Source organism: Pomacea canaliculata, linkage group LG3, assembly GCF_003073045.1.
Source record: "Pomacea canaliculata isolate SZHN2017 linkage group LG3, ASM307304v1, whole genome shotgun sequence".
Taxonomy (NCBI): domain Eukaryota; kingdom Metazoa; phylum Mollusca; class Gastropoda; order Architaenioglossa; family Ampullariidae; genus Pomacea; species Pomacea canaliculata.
In genome coordinates, this window is record NC_037592.1 from 2,492,027 (window position 1) to 2,508,958 (window position 16,932).

Below are 16,932 nucleotides of genomic sequence, written 5' to 3' on the forward strand. Positions count from 1 at the left end.
ACCAAGTGAAATGCTTGATGTGTCCATAAATGTGTCTGAATTTCTGAGCGTCTCATATGACGACAACCATATCTTTCAGCTGCCAATATAGCTTTCTTGTTAAAAATTGTTTAACCAGGCATTTAGGTAGGTTTCACAAACCATTTTAAACATTTGATGAACTTAAGCAGCACTAGTGATCATTTCAGAATCATCCAATGCACGCCATTTACTCAAAATTCCAGTTTGTACATGCTACATTTTGGAAGCAGTGAAGAAAGATATAACAGGCACAAAACAAATTTAGGCCACTTTACTTCAGTAAAAAGAACTTTTTAAATGTTTAACATCATGGTATGGCATACTTTAGTTATCATCACGATAATTTTACTCTTGAGAGCGTTTTCTTTTTATTTACAGTCTGAAGCACTTAAATACATGTGACAAATGTTTAACTATATAATAATAATAAGTAGCACATTAGTATAACATAACAGAACTCAGTGTGTACAGGAACATCAGTAAACTTAGTTGAAAAAATCAAAAATTTTGGAGAAAAGAGCATAACTTTCTTGACATGCAGAATACATTTCAGAACTTCACTAATATATATATAATCCCACAATAAACCCTAAACCACATGCTCTGGGACTTGACATGTTATACACAGGTTCTATGATTTCAGTTTCTTAGCTGAGAAGTCACTTAAGGGCTGATGGGACTCCAAAGGACGTTTATCAGCTCCCCTGTTAAATGTCTTCACAGCATGGGATACCTCTTGTGGTTCATTCTCTATACCATTTGCTTGGTATTTTTTCTGCAAAAAAAAAAAAGACAAATCAATTGCATCATCCTATTAGCCTTCACTGCGAAACATGACCTTTAGTAAACATTGCATGCAGACTACTTATATGAAAATTTGTTTCCACCACTCAGATGAATACAAAACTGAAGTTTCTCAGGCAAGACAGCTGTTACCTGAATGGTTGGCTGTACAGCATGTCTGGTTGTGTGCTCTGCTGCTTTTTGGATGAACAGTGCTCTGTTATGCTTGAACTCGGTAGCCTGAAAAACACACAGAAAGCCTAGAAAACTTCCAAATTATCATACAAAAAAAGATTAAAAGGCAACAGCATGAACAATATTCTCAATATGTCATTAAAATAATAAAAAAGTAATCATTCCACCATCAACATAATACATGTTTGAGGAATAGACAATCCTAAACCATTAAAACTATTTTTGCTACAATAGGACAAAAGATGACCTACTGCATTACGACATTGGGAGAGTTTGTAGATGTATGCTGGTCATTTTATCTTACTGTTTATAGATTTCTTTCAAGCAAGTTTACTGAATAGCTAGAATGAATACAACAATCTAAATGGAAAAGAATATTTAAATCAAGACATATGCTCACAATATCTGCCATAAGTGCATCATCAGGATTGGGCTCTGCCATAAGAAGTTGTACAGATGTCAGAACTGTTACAAGATTGTGGCAAGGTTTCCATGCTCCCTGTTAAAAAGACATTTTGATTTCTTTACAGCCTGGGCTCTTTCAACTAGATAAAAAATGTCTTCATCAAAGCTTAACTAGAATGAAGGTGCCTTTTGAGTTTTAGCAGTTGTTTGTATATTGCCTGGCTTATATAGCAGTAAATGGGATTCTTGTAGGAAGAAGCCTGTAAGGATAAAATTGTAAATTTTGTTTTCAGGTTTACAATATTCATAGTTTCCACTGTGAAATTTTAAGAACCATGCAAATGCAATCATATATGAATGAGATGCTCTTGTAGAAAGAGTATGAGCAATAGATAAGTAAAGGGATGTTTTCCACAACAGTTGCTGTATGGTTTACCTCTAGCGACATCTGTTGCTCTGTGGGAAGACTAACTTCCATAATTGAATTTATCATCATTCATGGTAACTTTGTGAGTAAAGACTGCCTGAATGAATGCTCAGCAAAAGTAGGAGCCCAGAGATTTTAAACTGCATAAGCAGCTTATCTTCACATAAACGTCAAGAATGGGCAGATGGCATATTACTCCATCTCAGTTAAAACCATTATTATATATGGCAAAGAAGCAGTTTTACATTACCTTTGGAGGCATACGCAGAGTGTCCAAACAGATTCTGCCTGCATTATCAATATTGGGATGATAAATGGGAGTGATGAAGAGAACCTTTGGTGGCTCAAAGGGATACCTGAAATAAACATAATGAATGTGAATGTTGGTTCCCCTTACCTTCTGCATGAAATAAAAGTCTTCCCATTTGCCAAAGGTTGCAAGCTTATCATGTCTGTCATAACTGTTGTCAGTAACAAAAAATTAAAAATCATCCCTTGATTTCAACTTCAGATACAAATAAAAATCAATGACAAACATAAGAACTACAGCTATACAAATAAATTACATATTTACACCAAAGTAATATTAATGGCAATTGAAAATGCAAACTGAAACTGACATTGAAGACAAACCTTTCTGGAAGCTCAATAGTTAGGGTAAATACTCCTCCATTATAAGGAGTTCCATCTCCTCCCAAAATTTCTGTAAAGATAAACATGTATATTTTCGATTACGGCTAAAATCGAGTGCTAACTTTTGAAAAAAAAAAAAAAACACCTCTCAACGTATGCCTAATTTTTAAGATTCTGACAGATCGTGTTTGACGACTAATATCTAAGTTCATAAGGCCATTTATGATCAACACATATAAATGTTTTGAGGTATGTATCCGACCGATGCGATAGTTGTTCGAAGATAGCCAAGTATATAACGTGCAATCATTCAGTTTCGACTGCGAATTTCTCCATCACTGTCATTATTTTGACCCATATTTTTTTTTTATCATTTGCAAAGTTCGTTAACGTACTAGCTTCAAACTTAGTGATATTTTCTTCGACAGGATAACATGTAATCCCATGGGGTGGCGAGTCTCTGAGCATTTCTACTTCTCGCTTCAGTCTTGCGAGACGCTGCATGTTGAACGTCTCGAGCAGCCGCTTCAGGCGCTCTCTTGCGGGGAGGTAAGTCTGTGCACAACACGGGGTTATCTCCCTTACCTCCTAGTTTTGCTATTACTTGGTCAGGGGTGATGGTAGCTAGTTATCTCATTGGTAAACAGTGTTAGTAAGTTTTCGTAAATCTTAAAAATTGTGTTAATATCTAAAACACAGAGGATACAGCTTTACAAATTAACTTGACATGTTATTTGTTGTTCTAAGAAGGGAAGGAATGTAAGTACTATCGATACAATTAAGGGGTTAAAAAGAACATTCTCTAGCTCGAGATCTGAGTGACCATGGGCGTATGTCTACATATTAATTCTTGTGTTGTTTTCCTGTCCCTCGTATGCTGTCCATGTTTCATTCTTGTTCTTCAGTGCTAAAAGCATACTCCTTATAGGAGTGTGAGTATGCGTTTTACAAAGTTTGCATTTTTTATGATGATTATTATTATTCTCTTAATATTGCGGTGATCGTAGATCAAAGGAGTGAAATGATGGCGTCTACATTTTAATTGCTTGTATATAAATCGTCTTACATTCACTGGACTGTTCGACTGAAAACAGGTTGAAACTAATGGAGTTTATAATTTTGATTTACCCCTGCGAGGGTCCAAAATTAGGTTTTGCTTAAGCGTATAATTATGTAATTTGGGTTTTCCATCACCCGACTGTATTCATTTCTTCACCTGGAGTTTTCAGGTGCTTGTGCTTTGAAAATAGACGAGAGTTGAACACTATTAGAAAGGTTTGTTTAACGTGTTGCCCTGTCCAAAGTCCTTTCTCCAAGAAACTATCACAACATGGAAAGCCAAAAAGTCATTTTGTTGACAAAATGTGCAGGTGTCCCGGGTGAGTGCAATTTATTGACATCCGTTCGTAATGATGCTGGTTAGTTTTAAACAAAATTGAGTGAGTTACCTTCCAAAATTCTTGAGATAAGTATCGCCATGAATTATCTGTACATGGGCAAACTTATGTCAAGGTACAGCCAATCACGTATTATCCGCAGCGCTTGCACACTCTCTTTCTCTCTCACACAACAACAACAACAACAACAACAACAACAACAACAACAAAAGATATGTGGATACACTTTTATTAGGTGTCAGGAGGATACCTCTTTGTAGTGACTCGCCATCTAAGTGTTTGTGGAAAGTCACGAAGATTCGATGTATAGCTCATGCGGCCAAGTGTGATTACCTTCCTTGCTCGTTGATTTGCGACAGCAGAAAAAAAATAGGACTCTGATATGTTGGTCAAACAGTGACCATATTATTCGAAACTTTTTTCGGACCAGAATTTTGTTACTTCTGTCTCCCATCGAATTGTAAATTTCTGTCATCAGGGTCTGCCACCATTTCGACTAAACTTCGTAGCTTATTGATACTCTGATGAAGGACGTGTAGAGGTGGACTGCTGTCTGTCTGCCGAAACCAATGCTTAGCCTCTTGCAAAGTTCTCCTCTGTTAGTCTCGGCGAGTCTAAAAAATAAATATGACTAAGCCGGAAGCTTTGTAAACATAAGCCTCGTTTTAGTAGTTAACTGGAAAAAATCGTCTGCAAGCAGTCCAGTAATACAAGTTTGTGCTCTGATGTACTCACTGTGTTGCCATATAACCATATTCTCAGGGTTGTCCATGGGACATATTTTTCTATCCCATCCCATCCCGTCCCATGGCAATTTATGCCTGTCCCATCCCGTCCCATCCCACCTGACGTTTCCCATGGGATTCCCATGGTATTAACAATCCTATGGACAACACTGAAAACCACTTTTCGGCTTTTGTTCTATAATTCCTGGTACTTCACATACAATAGATGATTCAGAGGAAAGATTTAAATCCTTGATGAATGAAATAATAGTAAATTTATTTTGCAATATCAAGTATCGACTACCATGGGAAATACAAGTGTGTGCTGTCCCGTCCCATCCCATCCCATGGGACGTTTCCCATGGGATTCCCATGGGATTCCCATTCCTATGGACAACACTGCATATTCTCCTGGTGTTTTCACATTCACTTGAAACGAAGAATGAAAATCCAAGAAGAAATTTACAACTTTAGCTTGAGGCTAAGCATAAAGGTCATGGGTAGGCTCACTGACAGATCTTTGTGTTTTGTTGGGAAAAAGAACACGCATTATCACATACTTCCTGTGTGTTGCATAAAGTGTGTTGTGACAAATGTTATTTATCTCTTTCAGCGCACAGATGAAAATATTCATGTTTAAAGACTTCGGAATGAAAATTCTGATTTTGCGACTTAGTATAGTCATAAACTTTGAAAGAAGTTTCCTTACTGGTAAACTTTAGCGAATGGATAGTTGGATAGAAATGAATGAAAAAAAAAAAAAAAAAAGAATCCAACAGGACGTTAAGGTGACGCCAGCAAGATGACGGAGCAATGCAGCAGCACTACGATGGTCGTAGCTGACAACGGCACAGCAACTGCAACAAAGTGACACACTGACTGAAGGAGACTGCTTGCTTGTTAGCCTGCCTGCCTGGTTTCATACTGACTTACTTCAATTACACTTTCCTGACATATGCTTATTTTTCAAAACTGTCATCTTCTCTTCGATATTGTGCATTTGCTGTTTTCACCGTAGAGATAGAGAAAGTGGATGTTTACAGAAGAGAGGTCTGAATAAGAAATAACATATCGACCAGTTCAAGACAGAAAAGAGAGTTGTTAGGTGTGAATGTATTAACTCACGAGGATAGGAAATGGGAATTTATTCCTGTGACCAATACTGCGGCAGAAACAGGATCGGAAGGAGTTTGTGAGACTGTAGGAAGTATGAGTTTTTCTGATTACGAAGTTCTTAACTCTACTTAGCCATCGACTGATCCATCATTACCATAAACCGCGTAATCACCTAATATTCCCATATACCACACCCATCGCCCATAATTACCATAAACCACATACATCACCTATCATTACCTTCTGAAAAGTTCTTGATTCTATCTCAACATCGCCAATCGTTACCTGTAAGTTCTACGAACTCCTCTGTATATTCACAGCTAGCTCACAACTATGGGAGTTTTCCACATTGTTGAAAAGACAAATAATTCCCATAAATACAGCTGAGACTATTAGAGGTGGTTATTATCTGGTTGTCAGTTTATTATCGTCGAAGAGTCTCGACAATACAATGTAAACAATATCAGAGGACTGACCGGACGTGACGCACTTTTCACTCAAGGCGTCCTTGATGGTCTTCATCCGGGCCTCCAGTTCGTCGGCCTTCACCTTCGTCTCCGGGCGAGTTCGGCAGTCGGCCAGCGCCTCGTCAATGCAACTGGCAGAGTCCAGGAGAATTCTGCACACACACACATATCTTTTGATTGTCCCGCTTAATATTTTAACAAAGTAGTGGTAACTCTTAGAGAAAATAAAAAATAAAAAAACCCGAGAAATTTAAGGAGGACTGTTCCAGAGGGTGTGTGTGCGCCAGCTGCATCTCTCGCACTGGCGTAAGACATGAACATAGACTCACAGCTTAACAGCTTCAATGGCGGGAAACTAAAATGCCTTGAGTTAAACATACAATTGCTGTATACATTAAAGTTGTCCATTGCATCTTCTGCCTTTTCCTTCTTGGTCTTCGTGTGATTAAGTGATAATTCTTCAACATGATAGAGGAAGTGAACAGACGGCTTTGATTCGGGATGTCTTTTTCATTGTCATTAGAGATAAGTTTTTCAAAACAGTTCAGCTTTCTTATTCATCTTTCCTAGAATCTCTTTTGGTGACAGATGGATTTAAAAAAAAAGATAATGTCATATGGCATCTTCTAACTCGCAGCGAGCTAATAACAACATCATGTTTACAGTTTCAGGCAGGAAGTAGAATTGTCACAGCGCCACCTATGGTGTTACTTGTATTTTCACGATGTGTCGTCAATACAAGCGTTTGATGCGTTTAGATGCAAGGATGAAACTGCAGGTGCTCATCGTTATCGCCGCAGGTGAGATGTGAACAGATTTCTAAACCTTTGTGTCGTCTGCTCGTCTGTAGTCGGCCGTCGTGCAGGGACGAGATGTTGATGCTGTTGCTGGTTGTACTGATGTTCAAAGCAGATTATGTCTGTAACTGATTGATATTTTTGTTCTTTTACATAATTTTTTTTAAAGAAATCTTTTGCTTTCATTATCGATATCCTTATTTTCGTTTAAAGTGTGTGTGTGTGTAGGCTTGGGTACAAGATGTCGTACGTGTATGTTCAGCCTCACATGTACATCAGCTCTCGCTACACACAATCCTACAAGTATGCAGAAATCTTGAACTTTACAGGACCGTGAACGGTATCGGGAAAGGAAGAAAAATGTTACTTGTTGCGGATTGATTGAAGAATATTGTCAGGAACATGTAGTCGGTAGAATGTTCCCAGTTCAAAGGTCACTCATTGTCAAACAAGTAATTAAGCTCAGTTGTGTACATTCTAATGAACGAAACAGTGTTTTATATAGATATATACAAAATATAATTTGATTTTTCCCCCGTCAACTTTAGGTGGAAAGGCTCGCGTATATTGACCTAAGGTCAAGTATAAGAGGTCACCGATTGCAGCAGATCGTTGATGCTATCATCGAATGATTTTGAAAAAAAAATAAAAAAAATAAGGTGTTGGCGTCTTCTAAAAACGAATGTTTGTTCTCTCTCGAAAATAATATTTTTGAGATTAATAGTTTCTAATTAAAGAAACCCAGTCATTTTTGTGTGCAGCATGTCTAAGATACTATTTCTGTGCACGGCCTTAGAAGTCCTATCAGCCAGCTGGCAATTGCTACAAGAGTCTTTGATATTAAATGGCTCCACTTGTGCATGATAAGTGCATGAAATGAGTGTAAAACTATAACGAAGGCCTGTGTCCACAGCCTGGACCACTACTACAGGTGCCACTGTGACATGTGCTGATCTACCCAGCTGTGTGGAGCGACTGAATGAGACCGAAACGGAATGCAGGTACTTTAACTGCAACCTCGTCTACTCCAGCACTTAGGGGTATTTGTTAAAAATATACAATTGATTACCTCGTGTAAATCCATAAAAGATAAGGTCGTCTCCTAAAGTTTTTTTTCGAGTTTGTTGTGAGGCGAGATGCAGTTCCTCTACCTCTGGCTCCTTTGCCTACCCCTAACCCTCTATGCAGTCGAGTACCCGTTTCCAACATTTGTTGCATCACACGGGTACTGAACCCATACGTGCTTCTGGGTTCCGAAAATAGTGCTTTAACCACTGGGGTGCCTGGTTTCCAAATTCTTCAAAGATTTGTCTCTAAAGTATTTATTTCAATTTATTGTGGCGTTGAATTACACCCAGTACTTCAAATACAAATTTGGCATGAAATGTCTTTCTTCGCGTCTGATTAACACAGCTCTTATCGTCTACATGCTCATTAGATGACTGGTTCTTACAATAATTACTAAGAAATCAAACATAAAATTAATAAAGAGGCACTCTAGTACCTGTTAGAACTGAGTTCTTTGAATAAATTTTCAGTTAAAAGGAGTTGCCTTTATAGCAATAGTGCTTGCCATTTGAAGTCACTTGTCAGCTTTCTGCCTGTTAGACAAGGTGTTGAATGTTTTGAGAAGACTGTCGTGGTGCTTTCTTTAGTGATAATCATCCATTTCACCTTTTCTCAGAATTGACAAGGACATTGCAGATTGTCTTAAGATATCAGTCGGTGATTGCCGCAGAAAAAACACTCCGTCTGAACCGAAAGAGGCCCTGCTTACCTCCTTCCTCAAAGCTTATTACAACAAGTGTCGTAAGTCCGCTTTATATCTTTCACCTTTTGCTGCTGGTGCAACAGCCAGCCACTTAATACATTTCAATGTGTCACATTTTTGGTTTTTGACAAAGGTTTTGGAATGAAACAAATCTCCCAGACCAGGTTGACTGTTGCAAATAGAGGTTCCTGGTGTACTACGAGTGTGGCGACCATCGTACAAACTCAGTGATTTTGGTGATTCATAGCAAACTTGTTGAGGCTGCGCCAGAACCCGTCCAGCCCATTTGCTGGCGTTACTGGCCGCTATTCTGAAGTAGATATCTGTCATCACCTGCCATCTTCGGAGGGTTACAGGTACTTAAAGCTACTTACCTCTTCGAACCTTACTTCATTCGTGTAGATATCTGCTTTGCCGTTGCCGATGACCATGTCTGAGAAGGCTGCTCCGGATCTCGAGCATGGTACTTAAGACCGGTGTGTTTGTACACAGCACAGGCACTAACTACACTCGAAGACACCAGGAAGCACTAATCACGACGATTAAGCGGAGGAAGCTGGTCTGGTCATGTGACCCATACAACCGCCCTTCATGGTTCCTTGAAAGGAGGACGACGCTAAGGTGAACAAAAAAAAAAAAAATTAAAAAAAAATGGTTGGAAATATGAAGGACCTACTGACCATCAAGGCAGACCTAAGTGGCGAGATTTGTTGGTCGCTGCGTCTATCAAACTGTTGCCATGACAGCTTGTGCTAACGGACCAGCTAAATATAGGTATGAGTGATGTGATTCTACAGACACCTGTGTAATATTACAACCAGCGTTTGACATGATTCTCATGCTACAAGGAAGACTTCACATGTCTGTAATTGTGCAATGCTGGGTTTGTGTTTACAGCCGGGGTCACCCGTTCACACGCCCGGACGTGCGCTGACCTGCGAGGCTGTGTTTCTGAAATTAGTAAACTCTCCGAGGACAATCACAAGGAATCGTGCAGGTACCTCAACTGCAGTTTAAACTGATTTCATGAGTATTTTAATGCAACCCATTCCTGCATAAACCCAAGAAATGAAATCTTTGTCCTTTGACTAAATGAGTTTATTCGTTCATTCATTCCTGATTATGGTAAGGTCACTTGAAATCATAGTTATAGGCGCCTACCTCTGTCAGAACTCTGTCTCTTCATTGACAAAATTACTTTAGCTTTACAATAGCATTTAATAAAACCTGTAATTAATTGCTCTTCAATTCATTTCACTTTGCAGAATTCTCGCAAACATTAGAGACTGTGCTCACGAAGCTTTTGCTGACTGCCGCAGAAACTCCTCTCTGCCTCAAGCGGTAGAAGATCAGATTAATTTGTTCCTTAAAGAGGCTGAGAACAAGTGTGGTGAGTCATGGTTGTTGTCCAATTTCAGTGTGATACCAACTTTTTATAGAGGATATTTTAATGACGGTAATGGCATGTTACTATGCGTAATTTTTCCTAGACTACATGTAAGTCTTGTAAGTTGTCCTGTTATAGTCTGCAATCAAACTACAGTTCTTCTAATAGCTCAACTAGCGTCTGCTTTCACTTAAACCCAGAGCTCGATGGGCAATAAGATCGGTTTTCAATGTGAATGTTGCATGTTTAATTCTTAATGAATTTAGTTTGTGTGTGCGTGTGTGTGTGTGTGTAACGTTTTAGATCGACAAGTGTTTATAAGAGAGCTTTTGAGTTTACGGTCTGGGTGAAGATTTTTTTTTGGGGGGGAGGGCATAATGGTTGACCACTATACAAGCATTTTATAACAATATAATACTCCAGTGAGTGCTTAGCCATACAGCTATGCTACAAGTAGTGTCAGGAGAACAACCACACTACTACTACATGGGGGAATGTATTACAGTCTGACCGTTTCACCTACCTTGGCAGCATAGTCAACAAAGATGGAGCTACAGATGAAGACATAAGAAGCCAAATAAATAAAACCAGGCTTGCATTCCACACCCTAAGACCTATCTGGAATTCCAAGGCTTTATGTCTACACACCAAGATCTGCATCTTTAACACAAATGTCAAGTCAGTTCTTATATATGGATCTGAGACATCAGATGGTGACAAACACCATCACCAGCAAGAGGCAGACATTCGTCAACAGATGTCTGCGCCACATCCTCAACATCAGATGGCCCGAGAAGATCTCCAATACAGACCTGTGGGAGAGAACCAACCAAAAACCTGCCAGCCAAGACATCAAGAAGAGGAAGAGGGGCTGGAGCGGTCACACCTTGCGAAAGCCGGCCGACAATCTAACAAGTTAAGCCCTGGGCTGGAACCCACAGAGGAGGCGCAAGGTTGGGAGACCCAGACAGACATGGAGGAGATCAGTCCACAGAGAGGCAGCGACAGCTGGCAGGACATGGTCCCAACTGGAAAGGGACCTCCAGAACCGGGTCCGATGGCGGCGTGTGGTTGCGGCCCTGTGCTCCACTGGGGGTGATTAGGAATAAGAAGACAACTAGCATCTGGCAATACTGTTATTCTACCTTAGATTTTGGAAATATAATACTACAAGAAGTGCTTAGTAATAATGCTACAGTGAATGTTTGCTATAACTATAATATTACAGGAACTGTCTCACGTGACTTAAATATTCCAGTATCTGAGATGGTCAGATGGCCTGAATACTGCAACGAGTGTTTGACTTGCTTGTAATACTATGATGACATGATATTGTCTTGTTACAAGTAAGGTCTGCAATTCTACGCTGACTCATACTGTTTACAGGACCAGATGCTGTCCCGTGTCCGGAGGCAGACACCTGTCTTTCCAAGAGGGATTCTCTCACTAAGGAAATGCATAAAGAATTGTGCAGGTACTGCAGTTTCACCTGTTTTCTCAAGGACAATTTTACGAGTATTTTTATTTGCAACCAACCCCTGAGTAAATTCAAGAAAAAACTTTTTTCTTTCACCCATTTATTAAATCCAGATTATCGTAAAGTCACTTCAAATCACATCTCCACGCGCCACTACCAGAAATAACTTTCTTGAAGAAATATCCCTAATTTGCAACAGTAAGGTTGTCTTATAATAAACTTTATGGTTCATAGCCAGCTTCCCTTGCTTTGTGAGGTATAATAATGAAATATAAGGGAACTATTTTGCAAAGATAGTATAAACGCTTTCTTCAACAATTTCCTTCCCTTTTACTTTTCATCAGAAATTTCGAGAACACTACAGAGTGTCTTCAAGAAGCTCTCGATGACTGCCGTAGAAACTCCACTCTCTCTGTAGAGGAAGAGGCTTAAGTCATTAAATTGCGAGAAAAATATCACAAAAAATGTGGTAAGTCCGCAGACATCTATAGTCTGGTCTGTCAGTAAGTTCACTTCATGGTTACTCTCCCATTTCAATGTGGCGCCATTTTGTTCGAAGATATTTTGTGGCGAAACATTGCAAACGTAGACACCCACATATCTCCTGTTGCCTGGGCTACCCAGCCTGCAAGAGTCAGGGGCAGGTGAGGGGTCCAGTCTGGTGGAGGGTGGAGAACGCGGTGTAGATCGAAGCTGCACTACCCCTAGAGTAACGGTGGGCACCTCGGACGTAAGCGTCACGTGCACACAATGTAACGGTCATAACGGTCTCCGTTTCGCCGGCAAATTGTCGAATTCCAGACCCACTGTCCGCTGGGTGCCTGGAGCAAGTTTTTCCGCTGTCACCATCGCAAGACATCTACACCTGACTTCACACCGTCGATCTTGAAGATGAAGTGAGTCTAAGAGTTAAGTGAAAGAGTGCCTCAGAATTCTCCTAAATTTATAAAAATTGAGTATTTATAAAAGTTTAACTATGGAATGTTATTTTTCATATTTGTTCAACTTCATTGATATAACCAGCCCCGAGATGTCCTTTTAGTGCAAGGTACCTCCGCGTGCAGCATGCGTTAGCTTTTGCAAGATACTGTCTCATAAATGTGCTCCAGTCACTTCCTACACAAAATTTTTCTGATCGATTTGTCTTTTGATTAAAAATTTTTGTCATGTATCCAGGTAGTATATTTACGATATTTTAACTAATTAATCCTCGAGAAGAAATTTTAGATACTTTTTTTTTATTTCATGTACATGTTATCCTTATAATCAGTTAATTCGATATTAATCCAAAGCAATTTACATTTTATCGACATTTAAACGCTTATATACAAACATGTAATCATACATTTTATCATTTTTGTTCATTAGTTTTAACAAAATGGCACACTGCTTATTGTGTGCATAATTCTTCTCTTGTGTACATTTATATTTAGAATACATTAAATTGCATGGCATTATACCCGTACTCAACAAACAGAAGACTAAAAATTTGTATACAATTTGTCTTTGGGCAACTTTGCTGATGCTCCATGTGAACTGGTTTTACTGGTCTGAACACAACAGGTCGAAATCAACTGGAATGAACAGCAGTCACTACCGGCACCTGACGATGCTAACCAATCACTTTGGAAACAATTACTAAGGGGTTAATAACAATCATTTCTTGCAAACCTTTCATTTGAATTGTTCATGTTTATGTACATTTTCATATGCGTAGCAAAGAGTCTTAATGAAGCTAATTATATTCATTTCTTTTAAAAATGTGTGGCGAGAGGTAGAGGTATGGGGGAGGGAAGTCTGCGAGTGCGCGCGCATGATGATGTGTAGAAAACATTATGCTTAGGACATAGTAAACATTGTACTCATGTAATAAACATTATGCTCAGGACGTAATAAACATTATACTCATGTCATAAACATTATGCTCAGGACGTAGTAAACGTTATACTCATGTCATAAACATTATGCTCAGGACCTAAAAAAAGCTCATGATGTAGTAAAAGAAGCTTCCTTTAATCTAACACATCGCTAAGTTTTTGTTTTAAATATCCTCCCGATGTCTGAGTGCCTATTACTAATCCATGTCAAGTATGTAGAACATCATATTGCAATACATCATTATTTAGAATGGTGAAATTATTCTTGCTTTCCTTTTACTCGTGGCTGTATTATAGTTTAAAATATAATCAGATGAAAACCCTAACTGGCGTATGTCTTTCATTTTTCGAAATCTTTTAAAAGTCTCAAAAAGAAAGGAAAGAGCTGTTTGTCGAGAGAAAAACTCTCGAGTATGTTTTTTTTTATAGTTCTTTAAATTTGTGCAGTGACAAAGGTGGTGCATGTCAAACATAAAGAGGTAGGCATGCAGACAGGTAGACATTACCTGCAGGATTCTTGTGGGTCGTCTTCAGAGAGCTGACTGACATTGTGTTGCTGATGACACTCGACGATCTGAGAGCAGCTGACAGCGCGTGTCGGGATGCTCAGCCCTGTGCACAGCCAGCAGTTTACAGGTTAATAATAATAATGATGATGATGATGACGACGACGACGAACACGACGACGACGACGACGACGACGACAACAACAACAACAACAACAACAACGACGACGACGACGACGACGACAGTGAGGTTGCGCGCGTGCGTGTGTATATGTGTGTGTGCGGGTGCACGCGCTCGTGTGCAATCAATAGCGACAAAACATAAAGAGTTAACATGTCAGACATGCTGCTTTGTTGACATCAGACGAAAATGTTCACAAATTTTGAGGCCCGCCCCAGGTGTGAGCACGATGTAAACAAGATCCGGTGTTGCAGACTGAGGGCGGAAGTGACTGTGAACACATTTCACCCGACATTTGTTTACAAAAGCTGCTTGCGACAACAAAATTGTTCTGGCCGTGCATGAGGCTCATATAGGATTTTACAGCCACACTTTACCGTAGGCAATCGTTTGAAAGCCAACTCAGGTCAGGTCAGGTCAGGTCAGGTCAAATCAATCAAAGTGACCTGGCATTCATTTCTGTATATGATAATATAGATATATACATGCACAATTCTCTTGATGGTATCTCTGAAATTCTTGGTCTGTCCATACCTTGTATACCCCTGCTGTGTCTCAGACTACACCCTGAATGTACCCGTACCACGCTGCCCAAAGCAGTGGAATACATTCGGTAAAAAAACAGAATGAAAGACAAAAACAGATAAAATGTGAAAACTAAGACTTACTTGCAACAACAACAAAGATCACAATAATTTGCTGAGATGGTTTCATTGTTGGAAGCGACTAGACTAGTTTGCCGACAATTTCCAGAAGCACCGCTTGGCCAACGCTTGTGAAAAGAGAGGGAGGTCAGAGGTGACCGAAGCAAGGACTGCACAGCGTGACCACGACCTGCGAGTCCGCTGCCTGCACCTGACTGTTATAGCCGTGACCTCGTGACGTCAGCACAGGTGTCACAGGAAACCGTCGAAGGAGGAGGAGGAAGAGGCAGGCGATGCTGCACTATTCTGATGTAGTCCCTCTAACATCATTTATTTATTGCATGCGATACATTTTGACAGGCGTGTCATCATTAACATTTTACCGACTTGTCTACAGCATTCAACAGTGTAGTAGTAGTAGTAGCAGAGCAGCAGCAGCACCACCACCACCACCACCACCAGCAGTAGTAATAAAAGCAAAATTTGTAAAGCACATACACTCCTAAGGAGCAAGCTCTTAGCGCTTAAGAACAAGAAGGAAACATGTACAGCACACGAGGGACAGTAACACAAACAAACAACATATGAACTGTAAAAGAATAAACAACTGTACTAAACAAAGAATAAAATCAAAAACAGAAACACAAAGAGAAACCAAATAACAAGAACAAGAGCTGAGAGTAAAATATTACAAAAGAAGTGTGTGACAAAGGACGAGCATGATGGGAAAAGTTGTTAGGAGTGATGTTTAGGGAAGAAATGTGTTTTTCAGTGCACCTGTCAGTGGTAGTCAGCTGTAGTCGCTGAGAATGAGCTCAGTCTATAAGTATGAGGGAACAGAGAAAAACCGTTTATCACTAAAATTAAATACATAAGTAGATTTGGAAGTGTATATGTGGGTGTTCTGAAGTAAAGAAGCAGTCATCTTCAATGCACACTCTCATCGTACAAAGTCAAAGTATAAACAATTGAAAAACACACACTAAGAGTAAGAAGACACATAATTAACAAGATTAATTCAACGATTAAAAGGAATGATAGATTATGCTTTGCGACAAACCCTGGGCTAAGCATTAAAGCGATTATTATTCTGCGATCCCTGCAAAGCTCATAATTCCTTTTGTTAATCAGCTATGGTGGGTAATGTTCTGTCACCTATAATTCAGCTTAAAATACATGCACATGCATGATACATGGTGTTATTTTTCAAAATGGCTTGTAGAGAGAGTTTACACCACTGCCACCCACTGCCAAACATGTGTCCTGCTAAATAATGCAAGATAAATTCTGAAATGAATTGGAGAGCAACTCTTCTCAAGCTATTGAATGAATTGTAGAGTTTCAGAATGCGTTTTAAAATTATAAAATTGTATGGCTACAGAATGCATTCTATAATTTTAAAATTAATTGTACATGTATAGAGAGAAAAATATATAAATTCCCCTCATGACACATCATTTGTTTCCCAGCCTTTGCGAGTTATTGTGTTTTTGGACTTTGTACTAAAGCAGGGGATCCTACAATCCACTGATAATTGTTGGGAAAATGTAGAGGGGCTATTGCTATTGTACACACTTTTTGCCTTCTCCACATTCTTCGCTTCTACGACAAATATTCTTCTGTAAGGCTTTATGTGTCTAGAGTGCAACATGCATTGACGAGACTGCACAAAACCTTTGTTGACAATTTGTTTGTCGAGTTTTGGTGCACACGCTCCTCTGCTGCTGCTACTTACAGAGAAAACATCTTGAAGACTTCCACCTGCACACACAGCTCTAGCTTCTAATTGATGGCAATCGCACTAACACAAAATGTGGGGGTAGCCCCCAAATACACACACACCCTGTCTTAACGAGAGGTAATCTTTCAGGTCAGGGTGGCTTCAGAGTGACCCCACCCTGGCGCCAGGGAGTGATCGTGCAAGTACAGAAGATGATGCAAACAGGATCCAAACAAAGCAAACTATATTTACAACTTCATCAGACTACTCGAGTGTTTTAGTGGTTGAGCTGAGTAGTCTTTTGAAGATTCTTAGCTTCTCCTTCCGCACGCGCTGCTCGAGATAACGGGATGGCGCCAGGCACCGAGGGACGCGCGTTCTCACCACACCCCCGCGCGTGCGA

At 39.6% G+C, this 16,932-nt stretch overlaps 3 protein-coding genes across 4 annotated transcripts; 1 reads left to right on the forward strand and 2 right to left on the reverse strand.

Moving 5' to 3' along the window:
• Nucleotides 1-276: 276 nt before the first annotated feature.
• LOC112560748 (ubiquitin-conjugating enzyme E2 T-like) lies at nucleotides 277-3,025 on the reverse strand. Its single transcript, XM_025232784.1, has 6 exons — nucleotides 2,860-3,025; nucleotides 2,465-2,534; nucleotides 2,082-2,187; nucleotides 1,400-1,498; nucleotides 958-1,044; nucleotides 277-796 (listed from the first exon to the last, which is right to left on the reverse strand). Exons 1-6 carry the CDS (start codon nucleotides 2,966-2,968, stop codon nucleotides 653-655), a joined length of 615 nt encoding a protein of 204 aa, XP_025088569.1. The 5' UTR covers nucleotides 2,969-3,025; the 3' UTR covers nucleotides 277-652.
• Nucleotides 3,026-4,994: 1,969 nt separating this feature from the next.
• On the reverse strand, nucleotides 4,995-16,819 carry LOC112560275. 2 transcript variants are annotated; one of them, XM_025232011.1, is made up of 5 exons: nucleotides 16,545-16,819; nucleotides 14,834-15,127; nucleotides 13,985-14,090; nucleotides 6,179-6,321; nucleotides 4,995-5,443 (listed from the first exon to the last, which is right to left on the reverse strand). In XM_025232011.1, the coding sequence occupies exons 2-5, from the start codon at nucleotides 14,877-14,879 to the stop codon at nucleotides 5,370-5,372; spliced, it is 369 nt and encodes a 122-aa protein (XP_025087796.1). In that variant the 5' UTR covers nucleotides 14,880-15,127; nucleotides 16,545-16,819; the 3' UTR covers nucleotides 4,995-5,369. The 2 variants fall into 2 exon arrangements, with proteins under 2 accessions (XP_025087796.1, XP_025087795.1); XM_025232010.1 differs by lacking the exon at nucleotides 16,545-16,819 and having other exon boundaries at nucleotides 14,834-15,237.
• LOC112560274 lies at nucleotides 6,841-14,109 on the forward strand. The gene is made up of 7 exons (XM_025232009.1): nucleotides 6,841-6,969; nucleotides 7,880-7,967; nucleotides 8,651-8,775; nucleotides 9,635-9,734; nucleotides 10,003-10,127; nucleotides 11,511-11,598; nucleotides 11,946-14,109. Exons 1-7 carry the CDS (start codon nucleotides 6,894-6,896, stop codon nucleotides 12,031-12,033), a joined length of 690 nt encoding a protein of 229 aa, XP_025087794.1. The 5' UTR covers nucleotides 6,841-6,893; the 3' UTR covers nucleotides 12,034-14,109.
• Nucleotides 16,820-16,932: the final 113 nt, after the last annotated feature.

Coding starts and splice junctions, on each gene's coding strand:
- LOC112560274 (XM_025232009.1), top strand. CDS start 6,894: ATGTGTCGTCAATACAAGCGTTTGATGCGTTTAGATGCAAGGATGAAA. Junction 8,776..9,634: donor AGCTTATTACAACAAGTGTC/GTAAGTCCGCTT, acceptor TTGTGTTTACAG/CCGGGGTCACCCGTTCACAC. Junction 10,128..11,510: donor AGAGGCTGAGAACAAGTGTG/GTGAGTCATGGT, acceptor TACTGTTTACAG/GACCAGATGCTGTCCCGTGT.
- LOC112560748 (XM_025232784.1), bottom strand. CDS start 2,968: ATGCAGCGTCTCGCAAGACTGAAGCGAGAAGTAGAAATGCTCAGAGAC. Junction 2,188..2,464: donor ACTATTGAGCTTCCAGAAAG/GTTTGTCTTCAA, acceptor TGTTTATTTCAG/GTATCCCTTTGAGCCACCAA. Junction 1,045..1,399: donor ATGCACTTATGGCAGATATT/GTGAGCATATGT, acceptor TGTGTTTTTCAG/GCTACCGAGTTCAAGCATAA.
- LOC112560275 (XM_025232011.1), bottom strand. CDS start 14,879: ATGAAACCATCTCAGCAAATTATTGTGATCTTTGTTGTTGTTGCAA. Junction 14,091..14,833: donor GATCTTTGTTGTTGTTGCAA/GTAAGTCTTAGT, acceptor GGCTGTGCACAG/GGCTGAGCATCCCGACACGC. Junction 6,322..13,984: donor GACCCACAAGAATCCTGCAG/GTAATGTCTACC, acceptor GTGTGTGTGCAG/AATTCTCCTGGACTCTGCCA.